The 25390-nt window shown below is 33.7% G+C and overlaps 1 protein-coding gene across 1 annotated transcript; it reads right to left on the reverse strand.

Moving 5' to 3' along the window:
• Positions 1 to 689: 689 nt before the first annotated feature.
• On the reverse strand, positions 690 to 15563 carry LOC132552163 (serine palmitoyltransferase 1-like). Its single transcript, XM_060216305.1, has 16 exons — positions 15498 to 15563; positions 14861 to 14968; positions 13857 to 13960; positions 13293 to 13386; positions 12261 to 12333; positions 11912 to 12044; positions 11095 to 11224; positions 9621 to 9710; positions 9064 to 9171; positions 8547 to 8642; positions 7609 to 7705; positions 7340 to 7394; positions 6945 to 7062; positions 6639 to 6712; positions 6142 to 6234; positions 690 to 3402 (listed from the first exon to the last, which is right to left on the reverse strand). The coding sequence occupies exons 1-16, from the start codon at positions 15561 to 15563 to the stop codon at positions 3393 to 3395; spliced, it is 1449 nt and encodes a 482-aa protein (XP_060072288.1). The 3' UTR covers positions 690 to 3392.
• Between the last annotated feature and the right edge of the window lie 9827 nt (positions 15564 to 25390).

Consider the following 25390-nt stretch of genomic DNA (forward strand, 5'->3'; position numbering starts at 1 on the left):
AAAGGGGAAATAACTCTACCATAAGTTCTAAATTACATCTTCAGTGCCATTTTCTGTCATCAGTTCACCAAGTTGAACCAGTAATATTGGATTATGAATTGAGAACAGACATACTTGTCTCTTTTCCCTATCTGAAAAGCCATGACCAAGCATTTTGAGGCCTGTATTATATTGACAGATCCATCCTGTTTTACATCTGAAATGTTGATGAGCTGGTTTGTCTTTGTAGATGACTGAAGCTTAGTAAGTAAGGATATAACAGGTAAATAAGAATATATTCACATCTTCTAAACTTAGTTGGGTTTCTTGTTTTTTTTTTTCACGAGGGAGAGATTTATTTCACTCAGTCACACTGAAGTCTGAAACAAGAGGTCACAATTCATTACGTTTATATGTTGTTCATACAGAGATTAATGACCCTTAATAGATTACATCAGGAGGACATTGTTTTAACTACTGCAATTCTCCATGGTACATCCAGATTAAACTGACTTTATACCATCACCAGAGCAGATGTGCTGTTAGCTGATGCCTTCAGGATATCACAGCTATTGATGAGGTATAAAGACCACTGATCTGGGAGTAAACACATCTTCAACATAGTACACAATGATAAGATATTCATACTAGAAAAAAACTCAAACAGAAGCAATTCTTTGGTGAAAAATTGTATTAAAAATCATGTCAAATACAAATTCATACCAATCGATAAAGAAATATATCAATATAAGATTTACGAGAACTGTTGTTTACAAGACATTACAGAAGTAACACAGCAGATTGCTTATTAACTAAACCCTGAATATCAGACCTTTATACAAATCTTAGTCTCTACTGTATAACTTTGCATCTTATACAAATCTTAGTCTCTACTGTATAACTTTGTATCTTCACCAAATACATAAGATATCTAAAATCTATTATATAGGTTTGTTGCGTATAAAACACAATGCTGTCCTGTGTGTATCTTATAGCAGACATATATCAGGGAAATTAAGAGCTAGTAGTTACAGTTGTAGGATACAAAAAAAGCTACAGTCATATTGAGTGTATAGAAAAAATAGTGATAAATAAAGATGAAGGCCATGGCCTAGTTAGAGTTACAGGATAGGCAAAATCTACGCTCATACCGAGTGTATATCAGACATGGTTACAAAAGATATGAAGGCCCAGTTATAGGACACATGAAATTTACACTGGTGATGACAGGGGCCAGGTTTTCCAGTTATTGCAATGTAAAATCGATATGAAGATACATTTATTTATAGCTATTTCAGCAATAAAAAATCCACTCTCTCTCTCCCAAATCATATCTAAGGGAAGATAACTCTTTCATTCTTTATATATTCTAGCACTCATTGGAACGTTTACACAAATGCAGTAAACTAGAAAATTAAAAAAAAAATCCAATCTGGCAATTCAATAGCTGCATACAAAATTGTCAAAAGAACATGACTTAGCTTAAAATGGAAATAATTCACAACTAAAACCGTTTCTAAAACAAACTACAGATTGAAAATTTAAAAAAACATGCAATACATTCCAGACACTTTACTTTCAACAATGCATATGATGTTTCTGAGTATGCCTGTAGATGTGGTCCCTACTGTATGTCATGTCTGTAGATTTGGTCCTAACTGAATAGAAGATTTTGTTTTCAGTGTGTAGCTGTGGTCCTGACTGTATGTCTTGTCTGTGTAGATTTGGTTTTGACTATATGTCATGTCGGAATATTTGGTTCTGACTATATGTCATGTCTAAAGATTTGATTTTGAATGTATGTCACGTCTGTAGATGTGGATTAGACTGTATGTAATGTCTATAGATGTGGTTTTGACTATATATCATGACTGCAGATTTTGCTCTGATGCGGGACAGGTAATTGAAACCCAGCAAAAGACATGGTCCAATTTTTTTTGGAAGAATGTCAGCATCACACAAAGTTTCAAACAAAGCAGTCAAATTATCACAAATATATCTCTTATTGAACAATTACAAAATATAAATATCTTAAATATTAAATGAATATACAGGATTTACAGGACGTACTTGAAGTACTGATCATGGGGTGATGAAATCAGCAAATATTACAATGACATTTTTGGTGTATCAGAGATCAACCTTATTAAAGATATTACTACTACAGACTCAAACATATTAAGAAGAGTTATCACTAAAAACCATGATACAGATCTATCATATGAAAAATTCTGAGATGAAATTCTACATTCCTCTAAAAAGACAGCTGTTTCTATTGTAAATATGGATATTTGGTAGAATAAAAAGGGAAAATAAAGGATTTCCAAGTATAGAAAGAAAACATTGGACAATTTAGACTTAAATCAAATTATTTAAACACAAATACATGATGACAATGACATTTACACGACTAAGTGATCTGTGAACAGCATCTATTTAATCAACTTGTTTTTCTAGTCCTCCATGTGCCAGTCAAACCTCAAAGGCACATTGCAGAGTGTAAAAATATGTACATAAGATTTTTTTTCTTCCACAAATAAAAAATGTGCATTTCTAATGGATAGCTTAGCCTTTAGAAACAATACACCTCAGGCAACAACACACTAACATCATTGGTGATAATTGTTGGTGTTTTTAATCCTTTGGTTTACTTTCTGATAATGTATGGTGCACCTGTTTTAGTGATCGCTATGAAATTTGATTAAATAATTAGGAAATTTACGTTCACATATTCAAACTATACAGCATTATCATTTTCAATATTATCAATTCTAGGTCATATAACCATACAAAACTTTATACATTCATTTAGTCAAACTTGTCTGAAAGGCCGTCTTTATACAAAGGTCACCTGTCAATAAAGTCCACCTGTGTACAAAGGCCACCTCTGTATAAAGGCCACTTTTCTCTGCTCCAGTGAGAAGCCTTTATAGACATGTTTGTACTTGTAGATACATGTACTCTGTACACCAGTGGAATACAAAAATAAAAATATTGATAAAGTACCTAAGGACAATATCGTAACCTGTTGACAGTAATGACCTTGAGAATACCAGTGATGTCTACCATGTAGACAAGCTCAGATAAAAAGCACTACATCATGATGTCATTTACAGTAAGTACTATTTCTCGTCAGACAGTCTTCTTGACCAATAGATATTTTAATAATGTTCACTTGACTGTCTTTGATGACAATATAATCACAATAATTATGTGTTATATTGAACGACTATTTTAATCCAATGATTGAGGTCTAAATGCTTTAACAGATATATTCTCCTTGGTTGGTTCCATGAACTGCTCCTCAGCTATAAAGACATTGAACAATGGCTCCAATAATTTGTACATTTCCTCGGTTTGAAAGTCTAAGTTCTGTAGTATATCACAACTTGTAAACAGAGATCCTCACCATCTCAAGAATAGCTGTAAAATAAAGTATAAAGTTTTAACAAAAATACAAACTGTAAGTCGAAACTCAGGACAAAATGTGGCAGATAGAAAAAGTAAAAAGCTGTTTTACATTGTATGATATTAATATAACTTGTCACCAGGGACAAATTAACCCACCTACACGGTCAACAATACTTAATCACAAAACGCTGTACAAGTTTTATCACGGCAGGAAAAACAACCTGATATATCACAAAAGAAAAGAGCAAATAAGTCCAACAGGTTCACATGGGAAAATATCAACAAGCATGTTGAAGTATTAAAGAAGAAAATACATGTACCATTTAGTGTCCTGACTCTATAGATTTTTTGGTCTTGGGGTGAATTGGAAAAAATATCCCAGGAGACACGCATCTTAAATAATTATCTAAAATATTACACGTTTCGAAAATTTTAGAAAGTAAAGTTTTAATGAAATACAAGTAAATACTGAATCGCCGAAACTATCTTCAAGAAAACAACAGGCACAAATAGTATCTGATTATTCTGAATTAATGTCCACACAACAGAGAGGGTCAAATGAAGCCATATTAGTCACATTACACACTAATGTAATGGTAACCTGGACAGGAGGGTGTGAAACTCCACCCAGTCCTTTCAAATTGTCAGTGTGTCACCCAGTCCTTTCAAACTGTCAATGAGTCCTATTATACTGTCGATGTGTCAACAAGTCCTACAAAACTGTCAATATGTCAACCTTTCTTATAAAATTGTCAATGTGTCAATCCATCCCATTATATAGTCAATGTGTCAATCCATCCCATTATATAGTCAATGTGTCAACCTGTCATCTTAAAATGGCAATAGGTTAACTGTCCTATAATACTGACAATGAGTTAACCAGTCCTGTAATACTGACAATGAGTTCACCAGTCCTGTAATACTCACAATGAGTTAACCAGTCCTGTAATACTCACAATGAGTTAACCAGTCCTATATTACTGACAATGAGTTAACCAGTCCTGTAATACTCACAATGAGTTCACCAGTCCTATAATACTCACAATGAGTTCACCAGTCCTATAATACTCACAATGAGTTCACCAGTCCTATAATATTCACAATGAGTTCACCAGTCCTATAATACTCACAATGAGTTAACCAGTCCTGTAATACTCACAATGAGTAAACCAGTCCTGTAATACTCACAATGAGTAAACCAGTCCTGTAATACTCACAATGAGTAAACCAGTCCTATATTAATGACAATGAGTTTAACAGTCCTGTAATACTGACAATGAGTTAACCAGTCCTGTAATACTCACAATGAGTTAAACAGTCCTATATTACTGACAATGAGTTTAACAGTCCTGTAATACTGACAATGAGTTAACCAGTCCTGTAATACTCACAATGAGTAAACCAGTCCTATATTAATGACAATGAGTTAACCAGTCCTATAATACTCACAATGAGTTTAACAGTCCTATATTACTGACAATGAGTTAAACAGTCCTGTGATACTCGCAATGAGTTAACCAGCCCTATATTACTGACAATGAGTTAACCAGTCCTGTAATACTCACAATGAGTTAACCAGCCCTATATTACTGACAATGAGTTAACCAGTCCTGTAATACTCGCAATGAGTTAACCAGCCCTATATTACTGACAATGAGTTAACAAGTCCTGTAATACTCGCAATGAGTTAACCAGCCCTATATTACTGACAATGAGTTAACCAGTCCTGTAATACTCACAATGAGTTAACAATTATATAATACTCACAATGAGTTAACCAGCCCTATATTACTGACAATGAGTTAAACAGTCCTGTAATACTCGCAATGAGTTAACCAGCCCTATATTACTGACAATGAGTTAACAAGTCCTGTAATACAATGAGTTAACAGTCCATACTCACAATGAGTTAAACAGTCCAATGAGTTAACCAGCCCTATATTACTGACAATGAGTTAACCAGTCCTGTAATACTCACAATGAGTTAACAATTATATAATACTCACAATGAGTTAAACAGTCCTATAATACTGACAATGAGTTAAACAGTCCTGTAATACTGACAATGAGTTAAACAGTCCTATATTACTGACAATGAGTTAAACAGTCATGTAATACTCGCAATGAGTTAACCAGCCCTATATTACTGACAATGAGTTAACCAGTCCTGTAATACTCGCAATGAGTTAACCAGCCCTATATTACTGACAATGAGTTAACCAGTCCTGTAATACTCGCAATGAGTTAACCAGCCCTATATTACTGACAATGAGTTAACCAGTCCTGTAATACTCACAATGAGTTAACAATTCTATAATACTGACAATGAGTTAACCAGACCTATAATACTCACAATGAGTTAACCAGTCCTATAATACTCACAATGAGTTAACCAGTCCTGTAATACTCACAATGAGTTAACCAGTCCTATATTACTGACAATGAGTTAACCAGTACTGTAATACTCACAATGAGTTCACCAGTCCTATAATACTCACAATGAGTTCACCAGTCCTATAATACTCACAATGAGTTCACCAGTCCTATAATACTCACAATGAGTTCACCAGTCCTATAATACTCACAATGAGTTAACCAGTCCTGTAATACTCACAATGAGTAAACCAGTCCTGTAATACTCACAATGAGTAATACTGAAAATGAGTCAACCAGTCCTGTTTTACGGACAATTTGGTTATCCAATATGTAATCCCTGACAGGATCTAATCTAAAGCTAAATAAACTACTTACCTGTTGAGGATTGATCCACAGGCTTTGCTTAGGAGTTCAATACTTTTATCAACCTCCTCATCTGTCATGTTCGCATTCACAGAGAGCCTTATACTGAAACATAACAGTGAAACATAATACAATAGTGTTTACGTTTTGATCTCTGTAAAGCATCAGCTAAGTTAAACATATATGAGACATAATTCAAAACAGGATATTTAATCTGGATAAAATAGTATGTATTGGCCTTGATTGAATATTGGTCAATTCAAATGAACATAAGAACAATTAAATGCTTCTCATATTTTGCTAATTCTAGGACTGTTCAAGCAGATTTTAAGGGATTTGTCAGAAATCTTCCTGTTAGTGTAAGTCAAAATAATGGCCAAATTTGTATGATAAACTTAAATTGGTGTATATCTCTTTTACGAAAAAGTGCTGTATAAAATCTATTTTCATCATAATCTTCACACCCTTACATTACAAATTGACTATCGTAAATGGACAAGTTAAGATACCTTGGGGATGGTGTGATGTGTTCCTCAGACTCAAGGTATCTCGCCACTGTTATTGCCAAACCAAGATCTCTGGCCTGCAATTACACAAAACAAATAACAATTGTTTACAAATTCCGTCTACAACATAAGGTACTCCAACATGATGGCAGGTGAACTACATATGTTCTATATGACTGTAGTTATGACAGTATGAACTACATGTATCCTATATATGACTGCAGTAATGACAGTATGAACTACTTGAGTGCTATACATGAGACTGTAGACATGACAGTATGAATTACATGTATCCTATTAATCACTTACCTTGTCCACAATCTTCTCCAGTGTCTGTATGTTGATAGATCGATCATCATTGAGTTCCTCTAGTCTCACATGTTTAATTGGAGCAACAGGGTCACCCTGGACTTGCATTCCTGGTATTCTAATTATACGAAACAAAATCAATTTCAATCACTTCACATTACCCCTAGTCATTTGAATAACAATGCAAAGCATTACTTCTTTCAGGCCAAATATTGTATCACATTTCTGGATTTTTTTAAGTTTAGCTAATGCATATCAGAATATTACTTAATCTTAACTATCCATTTAGTTGTAAAATTCATCACAGAAAATTTAAACTGACAAAAGAATAAAATACTTTGAACAATATTCAATGGAAAGAAGCTTAGAGCAAAGATACAAAAGTAAGTGAATACCTAGATAACTTCTCATGAACTCTCTGGCAGTTGTTATTTAGTTTGGTTAGCAATGCTGAAAAACAGAAAAATAGCATTACACAGGCATCTTCATTAAAAAATAACTGTATGTTTTATTTTGATTTTATTTTGAATCTGAACTTTTGGTATTTCCATTTCTCACTTCAAATCTTAAAATCCAAATAAGAACAGTTTACTGAGGAGTATAACATGTAATATTTTCAATTATTATCTGCCTCTGATAACTTTATTTAACTGTAGAAACTTACAGGGATCCTGTTCCATAGTGTGGAGTGCCTCTATGGCTACTGTGGCAAGCATGGGCGGTAGAGACGCAGAGAAACAGTACCCAAGACCTGACAGGCGCTGAAACCAAACAAGATGATCTAATAACAAACGACCAGGCATATCAAATGCATGAAATTCTATTGTGTATCACCTCTTCCATCAGTATTTGTCCTTTGAGGAATTAATTAGGGTTGTAGATTTCTGTTTATATCATGATGTCCTTCCAGAGAATAATTTTAACTACAGCCTTCTATCATAGGTATGATTAGAGTTACATGTAATCATATTATCTATTGACTTAACTGGTGATCTATTACATTTTTCAGACTTACCTGGAGATCTATTACCTTTTTACATTTACCTGGTGATCTATTACGATTTTCCAGACTTACCTGGTGATTAATTGCATTTTCCAGACTTACCTGGTGATTAATTGCGTTTTTCAGACTTACCTGGTGATTAATTGCATTTTCCAGACTTACCTGGTGATTAATTGCGTTTTTCAGACTTACCTGGTGATTAATTACATTTTTCAGACTTACCTGGTGGTCTATTACATTTTTCAGACTTACCTGGTGATTAATTACATTTTTCAGACTTACCTGGTGGTCTATTACATTTTTCAGACTTACCTGGTGATTTATTACATTTTCCACACTTACCTGGTGATCTATTACATTTTCCAGACTTACCTGGTGATCTATTACATTTTCAAGACTTACCTGGTGATCTATTACATTTCCCAGACTTAACTGGTGATCTATTACATTTTTCAGACTTACCTGTGTCCCAGACTTAACTGGTGATCTATTACATTTTCCAGACTTACCTGGTGATATGTTACATTTTTCAGACTTACCTGGTGATTTATCACATTTTTCAGACTTACCTGGTGATTTATTACGATTTTCTGACTTACCTGGTGATCTATTACATATTTCTTCCCACAACAGAAGCCTCCACATGTTCCCATAGAGTTTTCAAGTGTTGCAGCAATTAAGTCTACCTCATCTCGCTGTAATAGGAGGAAAGATTCATTACTATTACAGAATAAGTTACATGTGTAACAGTTAACAATGAGAGTTTATTGTTCATCAGACAAACAACAAAAGGATTGTAGTACAACTGAAAAAGTTAGTTGATTCCTAACCATCTTATGTCAATGCTAGTGCACTTAACATTGGTTATTTGTCTAATGAAAGTGACCTTTAAGTCATCGACATGTCACTCAAATCTTTTATTGGTTGTGACATAAGAACTAATATTCTTTTCTGACATTTTGTTTTCCCGATCAGTCTTAGAACTGAAGAGACACAACTGTAGTTCATGGGGAATGCCTATATCAGATGTGGGAAGATACATCAAGGACTTCTAAACAACTCTTATATTACAGAACCAGGGAAATGCTATCTTTCAGGTTTCTAGGGTACACTTACTGAAATGCCATAGTATTCTGTTACCCCCTTGCCATTTGCCCCAAGCACACCAAATGACAGACTTTCCTCCATAAACAGTCGTAGCTTGTATTTCCACTTCAGAGCAACCTGAAAACAATATACCGCATAAAAAAAAATCTTTCAGACCCAATATTTTAGTCATTTAACACATTCTTACTGAAAACACTGTGACAGCAAAGGCAATGCTATGCTATCAAGAACTTAACAATTCGATGCTTTCTAAGATTGGAATAAAATATCATTTCGATATGATGTATAATTTCAGGCTAAATTAGGTTCATGTATTGAAAACAATATAGTAATATGCAGTTTAACATAAATACATAAATATTCAGTCTTATATACCAACAATATCTGACGACTGTATTTAACCAGTGGTTCTTTATAGTTGTCATTTTTATTTGTCATTTTCTTACATGAAAAAATCTACGATTAATTTTGCTAAATGAGGGAGAGTTTTAGACTTTACACACTAAGTAATATATACAAAACAACATTAAATATTATACAACACCTTCATCCTTAGTACTACTTACCAGTTGAGGGAGCGGACAGATATCAGCGTAGTTCATGTACAATCCTTCTACTACTAAAAACCGACGGGTGACTTTGGCTTTCTTAGGAATCTGTAATACAAATTAATACAACATACAAAACTTTAAAAGAAACAACTTTCAAGCCTTCTTCTAACCACAATAAAATTGTTTCTTATATTTGATAAATTTTCAGAAATATAGATCAGCCGATCCAATTTTTTTGACTTTCTATGTCTAAGCAGAGAAACACTGCCTTAATTACCAGTTAATTATTGCTAATTAACCTTACACAGGTGGTAATTTACAGCCAAACTTTGTTAAGTCGAACACGGAAAACTCAAATACCCTGTTTATCTCAAAGTGCTTTGAAAGTCTCTACATAATTCTCTCTTAATCTTAGTAATGAAGACTCAGAAAAGTTGAATTTGGAAAACTCGGAAAACTCCAATATAATTTGAAGTAAAAACTTGGTCCCAGGAAATCAAAATCTTACCCAAAAGTACCTCTTAATTTAAAGTTTAGTGATGAATAGCACATTGAACTTCTGACAAAGTGTTACAACAGACTGTGTCTCAATACATGGTTATCATAGCACACCCTCTGCCCCTGTACCTCTTTCATAACCCGAACAGCTGAAAACACAACACTAGTCTGGTACTTAAGCATAAGCATATCTAACTTTGATGTCAATAGAGAAAGCCTAAAAACAGTACATCAGTTTCCACCGAGAAGGTGATATCAAGGTGGTGTCAAGTGTCATTATTTTCAAGTGTGATATTTTATCAATAATGTTTGTTGTTTTAGCATAATCTGTAGTTCTCAGGATATATTTTCAACTGCACTGACACTCTAACACAGTGATTTTGTGTTGAGTGTGTAGTCGTACACTTTTATTTCTGGTTTGAAACTTCCATCTGTTGACTGCAAAGTTAGAACTACAAGCATTCTGATATTACCTGTTTATTTCATATTATATTTCATCATTTCTAACATGATAAAGTTTCACATGACTTTTGAATAAATGGCTGGATTATGTTATTCTCGTCTCTGGTAACTAGAAATTGGCATGTATTTCTGTACATCAATGACCTAAAAAGCCTCCTTTTTTTTGTTTGCTATGAAAGGCTATATATTATATAAAATCTTTTGGAATGAATTGAAACTTGTTTAACCTGATTACTTGAATAACTCCAAGTTTTTCACCACTCAGACGACTTAAGTTAACAAAGTTTGACTATTTCACTATGGTTATAGATGAAATACAGCAGAAAAGCAAAATAAGGTTACCACAATACTGAAAACTGTAGTGTGTGTTTCTGTCATATTTCTGGGTTCACGGACCAAATTATTTCAAGCATATGTAGTGGTGTGTGTGCAAGTATTTCAAAGTGAGGTAACAACCATTTAATTTAGATTTAATATTAAGCTTCCAATGTTAAAACTAGGCATATCAAATTAATGTTTTTCTCTTCACCTTTCTGTCTTCCTCTTGTTGAATCTTCAGTAACCTCTCCAAATCTTCCATGTCATTGTGTTTGAACCATTTGATGGCACTCCGAGATGCTACCAGACCTTTCTGTATGGCAAAGCACACTCCGTCATCACTGTATAAAGAAATGCAACAGACAATATACTGAACCTGAATTTTCAAAGAAAGAAAAAAATGTCTCCACTAGTAACTATTGAGATTTATTATGCGTCATTCAAGGGTAACCTCCATCAGTTGTTGGGAATAATAGATAGGTTATTAAAGGATTAGGTGGATACTTATCTATTAGGTTGCTAGTAACATACTTAGAAATTTAAAACTTGTAAGACCCTTAAGAACCACAAACTCATACAGGTGGTGCTGACAAGTCTTATATTAAAAATATCAACTTTCCAATCAAGTATCTCCCTTCAGTTGGATTTGATATAATCAATTCCTGAACTAATAATACATGCTTCTATAAAAACAAATGTTTAAAAGGTTTTTTTTTCTTTTTAGAAAGTATTACGTCAATATCTAAATTGGTGATTAATATTCCTTGTAACAGCTATTTTATCATGTTTATTCAGGTAAATAAGAATATATTTATCTATATTTAATATATATAAAAGTTAAAGAGAAATATTTGTATTCTGGAGTTTTCATCGCATGTATACTGGTAAATATCCACTTTTTCACCTAAAGTCAAGTAAATCTAATGGTGAATACTGCCACCACATGCAATGAAAACTCTTTGAATCAACAAAGGTACACTGGAATTAAAACTAGGATAGCAGTAGTAAACAAACACAACTGAACCTACACAAATATCACATCACCACGTTTGGAGTAAGCTGGGATTGCACTGGCTATGGTGGCGAAGCCGTAGGAGTACAGGATGGTTTCTTCACAATCCATAAATTTGGCTATCTTCTCCTCCAGGTCCAGATGTACATCTACATAAAAAATATAACTTTTATCACCTGCTATGAATATTGGGGGAATGAAAGCACATGGTGAGGTGAAGAGCACAGGAGAGTACAGTGTGAAAGTTTTAACTATGAAAATTCAATATATCTTTACCAAAAACACCACAACTGATGTTGTGTAGACTAAACATTGTACCACACAAACCACAACTACATTCCAGCTGGTGTGTCGTACAGACTTACCCATTGTACCATAGAAACCTCTAGGACCACATGATCCCACACCGTACTTTCTCATTGTCTTTATGGCAGCATCCTGCAACAGTCCATTTAAGATGTTTTATAAATATTTGGCAAAAGACAAACACTGTCAAAAATTCACCAGTATTTCAGGTCTTTCATGAACGTCCTTATCACATGCATCATTGATAGGAAGCTGAGTTAAAGCAAGGATCACCCTGGTTATAGTAATGTGTTACCGGTATGTAGGATTTTTTCAGGTTTTTTCTTTCTAAAAATTCAATGTGTTGTATTACCAGTCAGTGTTTATATGATCTTGAACAAACAAAAAATAATTTTCTTAACCAACAATGTAAACTTGAAACATCTATGCTTTAAAACAAAAACTTGCAATATAACTTTCTATTCAAATTGAATATTCCTACATTATGCAAAGGTGCCATTGAAGACATAGTGCTAACAGAAGATTTTTTAAGTCTGATCAGAGTGATGTGGTATTTAATTATTAATCTTTCTTGCTACCAAAGGCTATATATTATAAAAAAAACTATTTTGGAATTTGTTGAAACTGGTTTAATTTGATTACTAGATAACAAATAAGTTTTTCACAACTCAGACAACTTCAATTCAACAAAGTCTGACTATTCCACTATGATTATAAACGTAATACAGCAGAATAGCCACAATGCAGAAAAATGTAGTGTGTTTCTGTCATATTTCTGGCAACACGTTCTTGCTGCAAGAACTACTGATAGTCATATTAGCACTTGAGATTCTTTTCCAAGAAGGAAACCCAAACTTTCCTGAATTTTCACACCACCTTTATAGTATCACAAATCTACCACAGCCTGAAGTCATCATCACACAATCAGCTGTTTACTGTTTGAATTTCCGTAAGATCTAAAGACTAGATTTAAAATTTGTTTCATAATTTTGACTAATAAATAATTTCATATTTCATTTTACATACATGTATATATGTTTGATTAAAACAAAGCAATTCCAACAACTTATGCTATCTGCCTTGACACTGACCTCTATGCTTGGCATTCCCGCCATCCCTAGGAAGTTCAAAGTTGCCATGTTCACACACTTTTTCCCATTGATTTCCACATACTTCCCTGGTTTTCTGCAAAAAATCAATAAGAAAACAGTCTTTATTTCATGCAAATGCTGACACACCACAGCTGTACTAGATTTTATATAGCCTTTTTGCAGTGAGAAGACCTTATGACCAATTCTCTCTAACATACATGTTTGAATATATCTGCGTATTTTTAAAACAACTCATATCTCTTACTTTCTTATGACACTAAAATTGTTAATGCCACATAATTTTACAATACTAAAGAAGGGGATAGCAATGAAGATTAACTGTATTTAACTACAAACTGATCCCCTCCCACAAATAATACCCCTCCTTCCTTTCCTTCATTTTATTTCACTGGGAGAGGAGCTTATGTGTTTTAAAATAACTACCTCCCACTGACATTAGATTTGTTATCCATTCAGAACAGTACACTGTCAGACTTTCTCAGCATTTGTTCCTTGTAATAATTCCTACATGTATGGAGATACTTCACCAGAGAGGAGTATTACCCTGTCACAAGGTTTTTCTCCATAGACTGCAACACTGGATGATCTGGGGGCACATCTTGTTCCAGGGGATCAGGTACCCACTCAGCTATCAGTTCTTCCTCCTCCTGTCAACAACAACATAATAAGCTATTAACAATGTTGTCTTATTAATGACAATGTAAACTTGTTATGAGGAGATCTGTGTGTCATACAAATTCATTCCTGACACAGCTCTATCTTATAATGTTTCTATCTCATCTACCAATCACTGACCTCATTCATAAAAAGAAGTCGATCTCTGTATCCTACAAAAGAAAAGTGACACTGGCATATATACTAGTGTAGTAACATTTTATTACACTGTCAAGATTGAAGAGAAGCTTTGATGGAGGAAATTATCTTACAGTTTACAATTGAAGTCAGAGTATTTCATTCAATGATGGTTCTGGGGAAGAAGAAACATTCTAGTCTGCAGGTATAGTGTTTGGCAGGAGACACTTGTTATATTACAATTACTTTGTAGCTGAGCTATAGTGCCACACAGTTAGGCAAAGTGTGTCCAGTGTTCATGTCATCTTATTTCCTGTTATATCCGTCAAATGACCTGAGTCTACGTCAGTATGTTATCATTTATATCAAGAATATTTTAGTGACTCTATTTGCAATAGTCAATATTTGGCTCAGAAGGTGATTTTATATGAGAAGAAACACCAGATGCACAGGCTCACCGAATAGTATTACATATATACACATTGGTGCCAACATTGCCTAGCCTAAGCCAACAATGTTAGAAGTTCAACAGTGAGAAATTTTGACAGGCGCCATGTGTCTCAGATCCAGCAATACAATCAAAGGCCTTGTACACTTTTAGGAGTAGGACTAGCCAAACAATTATATATTCATATAGTTGATGATGAAATGTGAAGCTTACAATCATAGTACAAATAACACAGGCAAAACAGGATTCTATTGCCTCTTTACATATCCTTGTGAGGACAAATAGAACTGTCTATTGTATAACTTACCTTTTTCGTTAGAATAATTTCAGGACCACCAGCATAGGACTTGGAAAACACTAGCTTTATAATAAGTACTATCAGACAAGCTTCGAAGATCAGATGGTACACTGGGGCCTGTAAATAGTTTTGCACATAGACCAAGATTACCAATTAATTTCATACTCAATGGAAGTTTCATCGTTTAATAGTATATAGACGTCATGTGAAATACGTACACCTGATACGAGAGAGACATCTTACATATTGACATGGCTTTTGGAACGAATGAATTATTCTCCACAAATTTGGACATACTCCATATTATTTCGTGGTGTTATTTTTATATTCCTTTGACGTAAACTGACAGCAGTGTTCAGGTTTGAAGGAGGGCGAGTTATGAATTACACAATTGGTAAAAAATCCAAAATGTTAACATGGTAATTAATATTATACAACTTGCATTAATTACATAATTTTCTATTTTCGTGTTGTATAACCGATTAATTATTGACCCTGCCCATACAAGTCAGAATTGTCAGGTGGGCAATGGACTGGACTTATTCAGTACAACAATACAATATATTCAGATCATCACTAATATCAAGAATAATAAAATGAGAATGAAATCCTCCATGTATACGTGTCCAATATGTTATATACGTGCCTGCAAGAACGCTTCAACCATCTCATATAAGTCGGAGACTGGTGGGATCAACTGTACGGACGCCATGTTGGATACCTATTTAAAGGGACATAACTCTTTGAGAACGGAAAGGTGCGTGATCAACGAGATTCTAATCCGAAGCTCAGCAAGGACACGTTTTTTTCATATTATTTTTATTTTTCATTTAAATTCAGCTAAAAATAAAAACGTTGTGGGACATATAAACAAAAACCTTTCATTTATGTCCCTGTTGATCGTTAGGACCCCTTTCGGTAACATGTATCATTTCATGGTCCCGTAAAAACATACTTGTACAACACATCAAACAATTCAAAATTTTCAGTTGGAGTTTATGGCTACTAGAAGGATAGAAAGGTTATCCAGCCAGTGCACCTTAAGAAATACAAGTTCAAAAACTTGCAATAGTCCAAATCTCCAATATACCAATGACTTCAGAGAACAATTTATCACAAAGTGATAATGAAATTGAATAACTTCCTAAATTCAAAATTGCTTCCATTTTAGACCAATTTTTCAACTGGTTCCATGCTCAGTTCCCTAGTCATCAGTAACAGAGCTATATATAGTGTGGTTAATGATAAGAAGCAAGTGTATTACAACAACTCCATTAGATGAACTTGGTCCTCCCAGCATTTTGTCTTGAGCTGGTAGGGATATAAAATGTCTGATAAAAAAATTAAAATTGGTTGTTGCAAAATGACGATATGGATACAGGATGTTTGAGCATGTTTAATTGATGGCTGTCCAGTAAATTGAATGGAACTAAGCATGTCTAATTGGTTGTTGAGGTTGATTAAATGGTATGGATACTGGAAATGAGTACACCTGATTGTCTATAACCCTGAACTATTGATCCTAATTTCCAAACAGTCCATCTATCAACATGGTTTTATGTACTCTAATTTTCAATTGACAAATTCTTCTGTACTGGGTAGTTATCAAGCCAGTGATGTGAAGGATCTTGTTAGCAGATAGTGTTATTCTCATTAGTCTCCTCCTCGACACTCCAGGAATTACACTCACTATCACTCTCTACACCCCTGGAACATTTCATTGGATAACTAAAGGTTCCATGTGCAACACCTTGTTGATGATAAAAGACTAGTTTGATACTTTCATGTACATCAAGCAAATCTTCAGGTCGCTAAACAGTATGTTATACCAGTTTAAATTAAGATATTCTGCAAAGGGTCGTGACTGATAATTTTTTCCCTCTGAAACCTCCCCTTGATTACTTCACTTACACCTTCAATTTTGCCATGCTAAGTTCCAAGGGTGTAGCGAGTGATATCACTGGAGTATTGAGGATGCCTAGGTCTTAACCTTGATTAATGTCAACTCATAAAGGAAGGTTTCAATTAAATCCTATACTTCTATGAAGGACAATGAAATGTCAACTTGATCTTAGAGACAGGTGCTTTTGAGTAGTTTACCTTGAATGAAGTTGTCTTCAAGTGTTTGATTACTAAACCCAGGTATGGTTTTGATCTGGAGACCACAGTAAACATGACTTGTGCAGTGTTAAATCAATAAAAGGCAATTTTTTTTTTCAAAAGCCATAATTATCTTCATCTTCGAAGTCTGGTCTATCTGGTGATTGATAAATTGTGAATAGCACAAAAAGGTGAGAACTGTTACACAGATCTTGGGTAAGCTATCTCTGTTACAGAAACACGGAGTAACTATATCATGCCAGCAGGATATATTTCTGTGTTGAAACTTGTGATAAAGTGAGTCATCTGTCAATCATGTTTGCTAGGACTGCTTTGAAAAGTCTCAAGTAGGTATATATGTATTTGTGTTTGGCTTTATTCCCATAGCTAAATCACTGGATCTCCAAATGGACTTGTCAACAACATACTTATCGCCAACAGTTGATAGTACATATTCTCGGATGTATTAAAAAGAACAAAGAAAATATTTCTGGAGAAAACATCTTTATCTCTAATAATGATGACTTTCAAAATACTTCCAAGTGACATGATCAATAATGATAATTAATTACACAGTCAATATACATTTGGCAGTAGTTTGTCTATAATTACACAGAACAATGATGATGATTGGGCATTTCATTGGTGGACCCTTTGGTAACATGCCTAGCCAGTAGGAACATTCAAAGAAGAAATTACTTGCATGAAGCTAAAAAACATTTTTTGTCTCTAATGCTAAACATGTGATCCAAGGTGTCTATGTATACTATACTTTTATAATTTATTTAAAGGTTTTGTATTGAAATTCCTTGAAGTTGTATAGGAAAGTTTTTGAAAAAAAATGGAGCAAATTGTGTAATAATTTACATATTAGTATATTTATTCATAATATCTACTACAGAATCATACCCACAGAAACTGTGGATCTTCTTTGGCCAATATTCATGTACCTTTTAGGATGCATAATGAAGACCGGTAATTTCACCCAGTATCACATAGTGGACTCCTCTCCTATTGTCTTGGAATAGTTCACCAAGATTGACAGGGGTGAGAGTTTACATACAACAGCTGTATTTTAAAGAATTTTGTATTATATAGAGCATATTAATACTGAGAGCATAAGATGTAGTTCACTTTATAAATATATACAATACTAAAACATGATCAATAGAATATATACATCTATTAACAATGAAACAATGATGATCACATGTAGAAATTTTTTTATAGGCATCTCATGGGTGTTTATATATATGATTCAACATTAGGAATTAGGAAAATAAATGTGAACAATACAATGGAATCACAGTACATGCATTATAACCATTGTGGTTCTGTTCAGTTTTATACCTGTCACAAAGCCTTAACAAGTCTGCTTTGTTCCCTGTAAAAGTGTGTAGCGAGACATCAGTATTACAGAGAATAAAATAGAGAAAGACTAGTCTGTATCCCGAACGGAGCGCAAATAGTGTCAGGGAATGAAGTTTGACTGCATAGTAGTGAACTTTCTTTGGCTTCACCCTACAAATTCAGGATACTAGAAAACAGCAAGGTCAATGCACCAACATTTCAGCTATTGCACCAAGATATTGAGAAATGTGGCACAGTTAAATGACAAAGTCTCAACAATATTTTTTACCTAGCCAATCTCAAAAATGATAGATTACAACACCTAATCTATGTCTCACTTATCAAGTAAGCCTTCCGAAGAAATGTATGCATTTTGTCAAATGATATCAATGTCAAGAAATACATAAAATTTAAACATGCCACAATAGAAAATGTAAATTGCTGAAGTTACAATATTTCAAATATTGATCTTTCAACCACTCTCACAATTAACATTCTAAATCATTGCTAGATTTAATAACAACCTCAATAAATAAACCTTACAAAATGCAGCACAATAACAAACTTAAGACAACTTTTCAGAAATTCACCAATAACCCTTGAACGTTTTGGTAAATGACAAAGTGCAGCTATGAATTTATCATTAACATACCATCTTAACCATGATTTTGTACCCAGAAACTCTGTGTATGCAGCAAATTTACAGTGAGAATGTATGCAAGAAAAATAAGAGTAACAAGGCCCCAAACAAACCCACTGCCACACTAATGTGTATAGCCAGCCTTGTTCTATCTTTCAGTCTACAAAATGGTTCTGCATCAGTCTAGTTATGTGAAAACAGCATTTGTGACTGATGTAATAGAAAAAACAATAAGACTAATAAGAACTTCTTTATACTAGTTTTGATTTATGCCCTCAGGATACTTCAGACCAAATCTGATAAGAATCTGCCAAAGTCCCTGCTCCTCCTTCCCAGGAGAAGACCCCACTTAATTAACACCGAATGTAATTGCCCTTTCCTAATGTTTCTGCCCAAATTTAAAGAATCTACCTGAGCATCAAATAGAAACTGCATTTAAAGGGAAACCCCAAATTCCTTCCAGTGTTTGGATGTAATGCTTTAAAGAAAAGTTGATAGATGTTGATGACCGACAAATGACGGACACTGCACCACCATGTAAGGTACCGTAACTGGTCATTTATAAAGGGTGAATTAAACAAATCTGTTCATCAAACAAGTCATTGACTGACGTATACTAAGTGATGAATGATGATGAATTAGGAGCATTTAAATTTCATAATATGTAATTCACTGGTTTCAAGACCTATTCAATAATGGACTTTCAACGCAAAATCATTATCACAACATCTATGTCTTCTACTTTATATCAGGCTGCCATGTAAAATATTTTAGCTAGAAAAATTTGTGTGTCATTTTTTTTTTTTTTTTTTTTGACAAATATGCACAATATACCAACTAAGCATTATCCGGACAAATATGCCCAGTGTCAATTATTCATGATCATGGACAAAAAACAATAGTTCAAACCTAAATAACAAAAAACTGAGTTTGCAAAAACTTAAAACTTTCATGAAATTTAAGCCATGGTACACCTGATTTGCTGCCAAATAGGTCAGAGTTGAGGAACTTTTGATAACAAGTCTTTATTAATGATGGGTTCTTCATGGAATAGCGTAAGAGAAATGTTCTATGAATAATATTCACCAAACTCAAACACCATAATAAAGGATGCAATGATACATGCCTGATTTACAACCATCTTCATCAAAAGTAATCATATATTTTTGATAAATCCATCTCCAAAATGTCAATCATTCTGAACAATATACCAAAATGAATTTGAAAATTGCACAAGAAAGGCAGAACTTACATCAAGGGAATGAAGGGGTAAACTGCCGTGGTGTTTATTTCCTTTCATTCCCGCGCTGTAACCTTTACACGTAATCAAATTCTCTTGTCCTAGGCATACAAGTTTATAAAATGTCAATTAACAGCCATGCTCACAAGAATCAAATATCATATCCCCCAACATTTCATTTCCAACTATGAATGGATTTTGAGTAAGCTAATTCCGCCCTTATTTTCCTGTGAAATATTTTGCTGTAAGCTTCCACATTCCAATGATGGAGGTGAATTTGAAATATTGACCACCAATTGTTTATCATCCTGAGAAAATATTTACCTGAGAATGACCAATTTATGACTCTTTATACAACTAGTTGATGTTTTGTCCTGCCACAGCTAGTGTAAAATTAAGGTAGAAATTGTCATGGTAATGATGTGTAGAATTTATACAAATCAAACTTTCTCATTATTTCAACAACATCTACCAACATAAGTACATACTAAAATAAGTATCCTACCTACATTGGCTGTTAGGTCTAGAACTCCCAGAATTTTTAAAGTCCAGTCCTTTTCTATGATTGGGTACACTGCTTTGTATTGCTTCTCTATAAATCGTATTGAAAAAGTACCACTATTATCTATGTGTCATTGTGAAATAAATGAATTGTCTTATAGATACAAGAATTTTTGTGTATGCTATAAAAATAAAAAAAGGTCTTTCCAGTGTGCTCTAAGAAGCAAAATCACTATACCATACTATTATTTCTATATATTGGTAAATATAATGCGGGGGTGGGGGGGGGGGGGGGGAACACTAAAACATCTGGATATTTAACAATCAAATAACAATACCATCAGTATGAATGGTCTAATTTATCACAATCCCAAAATCTTACCAAATTCTAACTCATAAGTACCAACAAGAAGAAAATTAATGTTCCACTACTGCATTAAAATCAACATTTTTGACTCACTGCCAAATCAGTTTGATTGAAAATTTCATATCTTTGAGATCTCCATACAGAGAGAAGACGGGAAAAATATGTGAAGATGTAAGATCTACAATAGCCTCAGACTCTAGTGGTCAAAAGGTAAACAACTAACATGCATGTTGAACATCACAAAGGCAAGAAACTGGATACATTCTAAAGATAACACTGTACCAGTATGGTACTCACAGAATTAACATTAGGTTCATACACACTATATAACAGGTATCACATTTTTAACAATACATTTAACAGTGACAAACCTAACAGTAAAAACAATTAAGTACTACAGCCTATTATATAGGCGTTCTCTGTACACTATACAACAACAAAATCTTCCATTACATAAACAGGATTACTGCTATCAAACATGTCTACTTACATACAAAGAGTAAACTCAATTTTTTTTGCCCTATGTTTCAATCATTGCTATGTTGAAGTATTAATTCTATATACTCCTAGGTAAACACTTTGCATATATATTTATCATGTACAGGGATGTTGATAATGTTGAGGTGTTGATGAGAAATGTGTAACCTGTGGTGGTGTCAAGCTTAAGAAACTGGTGGGAAATGGGGAAACCTGGGCTTGGTCATAATGCTGATGAGAAATATTTAACCCAGACTTGTCAAGATATTTGTTAAAAAAAAAAAAAAAAACAAGTCTGTGCTGGTTTCAAGATGTTTGTGAGAAATGTGTAGCCTGGACTTTTATCAATATAATTGGTGGTGAGAAATGCTTAACTCGGTTAGGTGTTGAAATGCAAGAAATGTGTAGCCTGGACTGCTGGTGTTGGGATGTTGGTGAGAAATGTGTAACCTGGGTTGGTGCTGAGATGTTGGTGAGAAATGTGTAACCTGGGTTGGTGCTGAGATGTTGGTGAGAAATGTGTAACTTGGGCTGGTGCTGAGATGTTGGTGAGAAATGTGTAACCTGGACTGGTGCTGAGATGTTGGTAAGAAATGTGTAACCTGCACTATGTAGAGATGTTGGTGAGAAATGTGTAACCTGGGTTGGTGCTGAGATGTTGGTGAGAAATGTGGAACCTGGGCTGGTGCAGAGATGTTGGTGAGAAATGTGTAAACTGGGTTGGTGCTGAGATGTTGGTGAGAAATGTGTAAACTGGGTTGGTGCTGGGATGTTGGTGAGAAATGTGTAACCTGCACTATGTAGAGATGTTGGTGAGAAATGTGTAACCTGGACTGGTGCCGAGATATTGGTGAGAAATGTGTAACAGAAACTAGGTAGAGATGTTGATGAGAAACTTAAGCTGATGTTCATTTGTTATTTCAATCAATGAAAACAAAACTACATTATTTTGGTACTGATCTTGTGTTCACTATGTTATGAATAATCACAATTTCCACCGAGTCAAAGCCTATAGAAATATCAAGAAGTTCAATCTACCGGTATTTCTGAAGATTCTTGTACATCATTCTCTCTTCAAAATTATTGACACGAAACAATATGTAATGTTTGAAATTGGCCTTAAATAACCCTCTACTGAAACAATTTCATTTGTAAAAAACTCGATGCGTTTTTGTGTGATAAATATATATACATATTGTAATGACAGGCTGAGATTCTTAAAGGATACTAATCTAATTATTTTGCCTGGAAACAACTTGTTAATATATCGCAGAAATAGTTGACAGTCAAATACAAAATCCAGACTCACTTTGACACAATAAATGTAATTAGTACTTATTTGTTTGGATTTAACTATGTTTAAATTCACCTGTATATGGACGGCTTGGGAATCTATCCGAGATATCATAAGTTACTTTTCTGTACAGATATACTGAAGGTACTTAAAAAATCACATAACAATACTAAAAATCCCTGGCACAGATGTATATGATTATCATTATCATAATTCACAGAACAAAAACATAGAACTCACAATATTTGAATTCTAATAGGGATTGAGCTGAATTAAGTCCTCTGCTTTCATCTCTATTGTGCATTAGTTCTGCTGTCTACATGTATTGCTTTCTGTACTCAGTCACAGCCAACAGATTGTTATATAAAATGTTAATCTCACACCAGGTTATCTTTGGTGAAAAATTTTTACAAGCCATTATATACACTAACTGATTTATAATAAGTTTCTCTGTTACTTAACAATTCAATACATTTGAACATTCCCTTTAAATTGATCAACACATACATCTGTGTACTAAATGTTTTATCAGTGTCCAACAACTCTAAAACTGTTCTGTGTTGATTGATGTAGCCAGCATTTAACGATGTAACACTAGGAAAATACAAAATAGAAATACAACATAGCATATCAATTAAAACGGCCTCTAACAACGAAAGTACAACACAGCAATACTACTGTCGCATTATACATATAACATACACTTACTAATCAGATCCATTAACAAAAGCGACATTGTAAGAAATTCTCTTGTGTGTTCTTCCCATGAATTATATGCAATCATTGCATCAGATTAGAACAGATGATAAAACACATTATGTGCATTACATGGAATTAATCTTACTTTGTCTATAATTTTAAAACAATCAGAAAAGTAATAGTTCAGGTATTGAAATACTTTCTCAAGTTCATCTTCAATAACTATTGAAACAATCAAAATTCATAGAGAAAATGTTTTTTGTTACATGTAGCTTTCACTCTAATTCGAACACACTATATTGAACATGCTAATAATAACTTTCATCAAAATTTTTAACCTTCAATCATTAAAACTGTGATTTTTCAAAATTCATATTTGATATAACTGCCAAACTTCACATAAACAGGTATTTACCTAAACATAACAAATACACCCCGTCAATATGGGATTTTGTCATTAATAAGTCATTATCATAAAGGGAGAGTACTGTGTACACAAAAATTAAATGTGTCATCTTACCATTGAACTTTAAACGTAATATGATGAAGGCTCTCTTCAAAATTAATTACATTACATACATACCAAGCACATGTATATACCAAATGTAAACTCAACTGCAGCTCTATATTTGCCAATGAGAGTTCCAGATATGTGGACCTTTTTATTCAACTGTAGTTCTATATTTGCCAATGAGAGTTCCAGATATGTGGGCCTTTTTATTCAACTGTAGTTCTATATTTGCCAATAAGAATTCCAGATATGTGGACCTTTAATTCAACTGCAGCTCTACATTTGCCAATAAGAATTCCTGATATGTGGACCTTTTTATTCAACTGCAGCTCTATATCTGCCAATAAGAATTCCAGATATGTGGACCTTTAATTCAACTGCAGCTCTATATTTGCCAATGAGAGTTCCAGATATGTGGACCTTTAATTCAACTGCAGCTCTGTACTTGCCAATAAGAATTCCTGATATGTGGGCCTTTAATTCAACTGCAGCTCTATATTTGCCAATGAGAATTCCAGATATGTGGACCTTTAATTCAACTGCAGCTCTATATTTGACAATAAGAATTCCAGATATGAGGGCTGAACTAAGTTAACTATGTTTGTCTGTCATTTTTAATCTAATTGTATTGTTAATTCAGTCATCAATGTCAGCACTTTGTAATTGCTAAGCTATGAAATATTACATTATACATAATTATCAAGAATTTAATTAATATCTATATCAGTTACTTGAATAAACTTGATCTTGACCTGACAGCACAGATACACATAGAAGTGAAAAGACCAAAATTTGTTTTAAAAACTTAGCAAGCTACTGCTTTACAAGCAATACTGTCAGAAATAAATACCGTTAAATAATAAGCTTGTCAGCAGAACTTGAAAGACCAATTCAAAATAGAACGAATTCAGTTTACCTGAAGATAGATATAGGAAAATATCACAAAACACAAGTCAATTTAGGGTATACAACATCAATTCATTGATATATATATGGACTGTTTCTGTCTTGTTTAATATTTAGTAATGTATACCAGAAAACAATGTGTTGAGAACATTGCATATTTATAATTAAAATCTAATGAAGAAACCAGAAACAGAAGTATATTTGAAGTTCTATCTATCAGAAACAGGAATATATTCTATCATAATGAAGCTTTCTGATGGAAAACCCTGCATAACAAATCATAAATAGAGCACAACTTCATCTGGACACATACATTTATAACCATCAGGGAAAAAAAAAATTCATTTCTAAAATGAAGACAGTTGTTGACATTAATGACAAATACTATTGCAAACAAACGTCCAGTCAGACTGGAACCATCACAATGTAATATTAAGGATCAAATATATTCTAC

This window comes from Ylistrum balloti, unplaced genomic scaffold, assembly GCF_031769215.1.
Source record: "Ylistrum balloti isolate Yb309-2 unplaced genomic scaffold, AGI_CSIRO_Ybal_v1 Utg370240, whole genome shotgun sequence".
Lineage (NCBI taxonomy): Eukaryota > Metazoa > Mollusca > Bivalvia > Pectinida > Pectinidae > Ylistrum > Ylistrum balloti.